The 5,559-nt window shown below is 37.0% G+C and overlaps 1 protein-coding gene across 1 annotated transcript; it reads right to left on the bottom strand.

Moving 5' to 3' along the window:
- Positions 1-432: 432 nt before the first annotated feature.
- Positions 433-4,039, bottom strand: LOC102808215 (solute carrier organic anion transporter family member 3A1-like). Its single transcript, XM_085497448.1, has 4 exons — positions 3,295-4,039; positions 1,938-2,222; positions 786-962; positions 433-635 (listed from the first exon to the last, which is right to left on the bottom strand). The coding sequence occupies exons 1-4, from the start codon at positions 4,037-4,039 to the stop codon at positions 433-435; spliced, it is 1,410 nt and encodes a 469-aa protein (XP_085353574.1).
- Between the last annotated feature and the right edge of the window lie 1,520 nt (positions 4,040-5,559).

Raw genomic sequence — 5,559 nt, 5'->3', positions numbered from 1 at the left:
AAATAGCATGTGTGTGCGTTTGCGTGAGTGAAAGATGCAGGTGAGATTTCTCGTCGCAACGCGTTCTATTTATTTCCAACACGTGTGGTCGGCGCCTTTGATTGCGTTTATTTTGTTCTTTCATTCGCGAAATCCATCACTGGCACCGTTTATTTTGTCATGTCTCACAACTGAATGTCCAAGCTGACTTTGTTTTGGCAGTATTTTGTCATGTCTCACAACTGAACGTCCAAGCTGACCTTGTTTTGGCTGTATTATATTTGGAAGCACACACAAGCACAATAGTCAACATATTTTCATAGATTTAAAATGATGGTATCGAATCTTTAACTTTGCCCATAAAAATATTTAAAAAGGAAACCTGTTACGACTATGACAGATGAGAATTCAGACGTGGTCACAGCGATTGGAATTTCAAAAATGTCTGCTCCCCTACCTATAAAGTTGAGGTGCGGTGACGCCAGCAAACTGTTCGGTATCACAACCTAGCTTCATCTTCACCACTGGTAGAATTACGGCCACTATATCCATTAACACAAGTAATTTTGCAAGTTGGATTAGAGTTGGATTCCAGCGACGTAGTACTGCGCCAGTTATGAAAAATCCAAAGCATGCAGGGAAAAGCATGCACGTAGCTAAAACGAATAAACAGAATAATTAAACAAATAGTTAATGTAACACAAAATAATTCAGCGTAGCGGTCCTTCACCAAAATTACGTGTAATTAAGAAATTGCAAAAAAGGCAACAGCAATATGTATAGCAATCTGTAATGACAACAGTTACGGTCACTATAAATACCCATCAACAGACCGGCCACATCAGTTGTTAATCGGAATTGCTCTTCTAAATACTTTGCATAGAACAGTGTCACGTCCAGTAAAGCATGGCTTACAGCTCTGCCAAGGATGTCGCATACCACCGTCATACTGCATATCAGTCGCATAAACGTGCGTGAGTATTCTACGAAGAGATTATGATCACAGGGTAATTCACCTCGACATGTATTTGTAGATTACCTGTGTCGGCATTCAGTAAAATCAATATGAATACTCCCGTTGAAAAAATCAACTGTTCAAAATAGCTTACACGCTATATTGCACTTCTTATTAAGGTGTGTTATTAAATAAACCTACAGTGAAATTCGTAAATTGCTTACTTTGAGATGCCTCTCAGATTAATTACTCATATTAATATTACTGAGTGCCGACACAGGTTATCTTTTGCTTGACTAAATAGTGTACAACAAATGTAATTTATCATACTACGAAGTTATTACGAGGATACTGCACATTTTTCAATATGGTGGGATGAAAATACCCAGTACAATACCGCAAAATTACAATGAGGATCATATAATCAATAAATAATAATCAGTCGATTCTGAATATATTCTACTATTTTCGATTGTCGGTAGTCATGTTACAGTCGTGTTTCAATGCCATGACGGTAAACTACATCCGTTATGTTTGTTCGCAGTGATAATGCACATAGGAGAATTGTTAAACTGCCACTCCTAAGCACGAAAATGGTAAGCATATCACATGTGCGTTAAGCATCCAGATCGTCTTCGATCACAATTAAGTTTACTATATTTGACAATATTGTGACCGAAAGGTTAGATTTTAAGGGGCGGTGGTCATGGCGCCACGCATGCGCGAGACACGGGTATCATATATGCGCAGTCCTCCGTGTACAAACTGAGAGATTACCAAGCTTCAGTTAGGTAATTATTCCGGTGATTGGAAGGTATCGAATAAGTCACCGATAGTAGTTTGTGTATGTCGCGCGCAGGTCAAAGCACATACTCGTGATTTGATTAGAAAAGCGCATTGGATTATGGGAAAATCAATATTTATCAAATGTCGCACATGCGCGGCGCGACGACCACCGCCTTTCAACATTTTCTGTGTGAAAAGTATTAAGCATCATTTTCACCTTTTATATTTCCGCCATGAATTGATCTTTGTGTTACTGTGTCCAGCCTTACACTATGCTGTGTCTCTGGTGGTTGTTTAGGAACAAGGAATAACAAGCAAGATATAACAAGTGTCGTCAGAAATATGATAATATATCCAAGCCACCATGCTCCAACCCATCTTGGATCACTTGGGTCAATGTCAACGCCATCTACTCGATAAAAGTCTACATATATGTTTGTAAAATACGAAGCTATTGGCATACCTACCACTGAACCCATTCCAAACGTTGCAAAGAATATACCTATGAAATATATTACAAAGATTATTTTGTATATCACGTGACAACAAATAATGTGAGCCACGTAGGCCAGCACATTGTGACGTCATTTTGACAACCAGCGTGCGCAGGTTGGACGCACGATGTTGCTCACATATGTTCACCGACTCGGGATCTGCTGTAGCAATGTGTTCTATAACTTGGTTCATTAATATATACATAATATATATATATATATAACAGCAACAACATCAGTGATTAAGACAAGCATTCAAACACTGCACTGCCACATACAAAGGTCACAGTAGAACATTGTTGGATTCAATATAAAGCCTACACTCGTCCAATGGTTGAAATAATGTACTCCAGAATTCTGTCCAGTTTATATAGGATAAATCACTAACATTGTGCCATATTTCTGTTATTTCTGACTTACATACAGGGTATCAAATGAATTATCGTATTAATTAAAGCGGCGTCGAAATATGTGGACTGTCAACGAGATATTTGGACAATTTGTCAGGTGACGACTAACCGGCTTAAAACGAGTGTAGCCTTTGGTGTGATACATATGAACATTACTACACGGGTCTGATAAATATTATATAACACGGTCACAGATTGGGAATTTCTATCATCAAATAATTATTGTTTGGAACCTACAATGTATTTGCGGTCTTAGAGACACATTGAGAACATTTTTATTCAATTATGGGCTAGTTCTATCAGTGGTATTTACGCATCTGGACAGTAAACTGAATCGACAAGCAGTAATGGCGGTTCAGTGAAGTAAACAAACGCTTTTGATTAGGAGAATCAAAATCTCATATTGGTGTAACTATTCAGAATGATCATAATTTTAAACAGTTTTACAAACATGTTTTGTCTAGTCATTACACGAGCTATATTTCGGTAACTTTCAGACATTATTAAGTAATCATTGTCATTGCACAATGTCAGTAATTGTTGTTACCGAGTCTGAAATCTTCAAATTGCAGAAATAAAAAACGGCACCGTCGTGAATGATATGCACCGTGGTCATGTGATAAGGAAAAATATGATATCACATTACTGTTACTGCATGATACATACATACCCATGTACAGGGGTGACTTTTCTTTGCTGACATTATCATCAATATGAGCAATCCCTAATATGAATATTGGAATATTTCCACATCCAATTAAAGCATTGCCAATCAACAGAAGTATAACCATCTCAGACCCTATAGGAATGATAGAACGCGAGGAATCGGTGTCGCTGCATCTCTCATAATCTAGAAAGTTGTATGAATTGTTTAAATCCGAGTCACTGCATAGCTCATGGGAACTAGGGTCGCCTCTCTCAACCCGCAGATTCTGTTGATAGTCGTAGAGCGGCGATGAAAATTGTGTTACCGATTTCATGAAGAACCCAATGGCGCATAAAAACATTCCACCTGCCACCCACCTCGGTTTGTGGCTATTGGGACGTCCTCCCAGCAATGTCACGACGATTACAGACAAGGTGAGTACTGTCATGTTTAGAAGATTATATATGCCAATGAAACTACTGGAAAGTCCATATCGTATCTGAAGACTAGTGATACTCACGTGTGACACACTTATACCATATGCAAATGCCATACCCGAGAATAACAACAGGACAAAGAACGTATTGATCGATGAAAAACGTTGGAGACACTCTGGGTAGAATCCAATAATACCACATCTTGTGTTGCTGTGGTTATGTGGAACTTCCATACCATTTTCCGTTTGTGTAGCTGACTGATTGATGACGTCATTTGGAACAACTCCAACCAGGGGTTCGCTGATATTATGATTACGTATTTGCTGCTTCATGCTGACCGATGGCTCGGGAATACTGATTTGGTAAGAGTTATCTGTGTACATAATAGTATAAAAATATATTTTCTGGTAATTAATGTAAAGCATAATAACTGAGTGATAAACACTGTATGAGTGGGACTCTGGAGAATGAGCCAGAAAGCGTATCCTTTCCTATATATCGCGTCTTCGGGCGACGAAGTTTGTAACATGACGTAGCGAGGAAAACAATGTCGTCCAATTTTATCACTGCATTCTGTAGCAAGAACATATCACAGATGTATCAACAGCTTACACAATGAATTATATATGACATACATAGTGTATAAGGTTGTGTGTAATTTTTACATCATACTAAGTCTACATCTGCATAAATTGATACTAGCATACTACGCTAGCCCCGAGTCGGGTTCGGCGGATCCGTGGGAATTTAATCGGAAGATTTGAACATGCTTCCAAATAGAGGGGCTCATCTTTTTAGCCATTCAGCATCTGTTGCTGATAATAATCTTTGCTAATCAATAAATGTACGTGGCTTAGTAACAAATTCAGACTAGTTCGTGACACGACGGACCAAATCACTAAACTTGTTATACGAGCTATTTTAGAGTTTTTATATTTCATCCAATAAAAACAAAATGTATGGCTTTTTTCCCAAAATATTGGAAACAAACCAGAGTTCCTTCTGTATATTTGTATAACAAACCATTACAATTTGTTGATGATATAATGTACCTTGGATACATAGTGTCAGCCTCTGGAGATGATGCTAGAGACATGCGCAGACAACTCAGGTCAATTTATGCAATGGCAAATCTTATTTTGAGGAACTTTGGGAAGTGTTCGGAACTTGTGAAATGTACTCTTTTTCGCTCATTTTTATATAGTAACTATTGCTTAAATGTATGGAGCAATTATACTGTTAAGCAGATGCGTGCTCTGCATGTAGCGTACAACAATGCACTTCGGTTGATTTTTAAATTAGAGAGGTCGAGCAGTGCAAGTGCTAATTGTGTCATACGAAATATTTTTAATTTTTCAACACTTCATAGAAAATCTTGGTACAATTTTAAACAGCGATTGTTTCAAAGTGACAATAGTATAGTTGATAGTTGTATAAATAGTGATTTATTCCTAAGGTCTAGTTTTTGGCGCAATTATAGACGCCTTTTTTATAAATAATGTTATTTCTGTTGTAATTTTTCTGTTGTAATTTCTGTATGGACTTTTGAGTCTGAAATAAAGCATAATAATAATACTAATTTCGACCTAATAGAACAATTTTGGTTGGGTATGCTCGATTTTAAGTTACTAGGTCGAGGTTATCGTTCATTTTATATGATTTAAATAAATTATAATTTAATTAACACTATATTTCGACTTCTACTTTGTACAACTTTTGTTTGTAGACTATGAAAAGTAGTGATATAAACTATGCAAATATAATATAATTTGTAAATTACATTGACGTTATAGTTACGAAGAACGTTGATTTTGCACATTTAGTGAAATCATGAAACAGTGATTAATTAAAA

The sequence above is a fragment of the Saccoglossus kowalevskii genome, chromosome 3, assembly GCF_978046115.1.
Source record: "Saccoglossus kowalevskii chromosome 3, keSacKowa6.1, whole genome shotgun sequence".
Lineage (NCBI taxonomy): Eukaryota > Metazoa > Hemichordata > Enteropneusta > Harrimaniidae > Saccoglossus > Saccoglossus kowalevskii.
The sequence above is the reverse complement of the archived record's forward strand: the minus strand, read 5'-3'. Positions and strand labels throughout refer to the sequence as shown.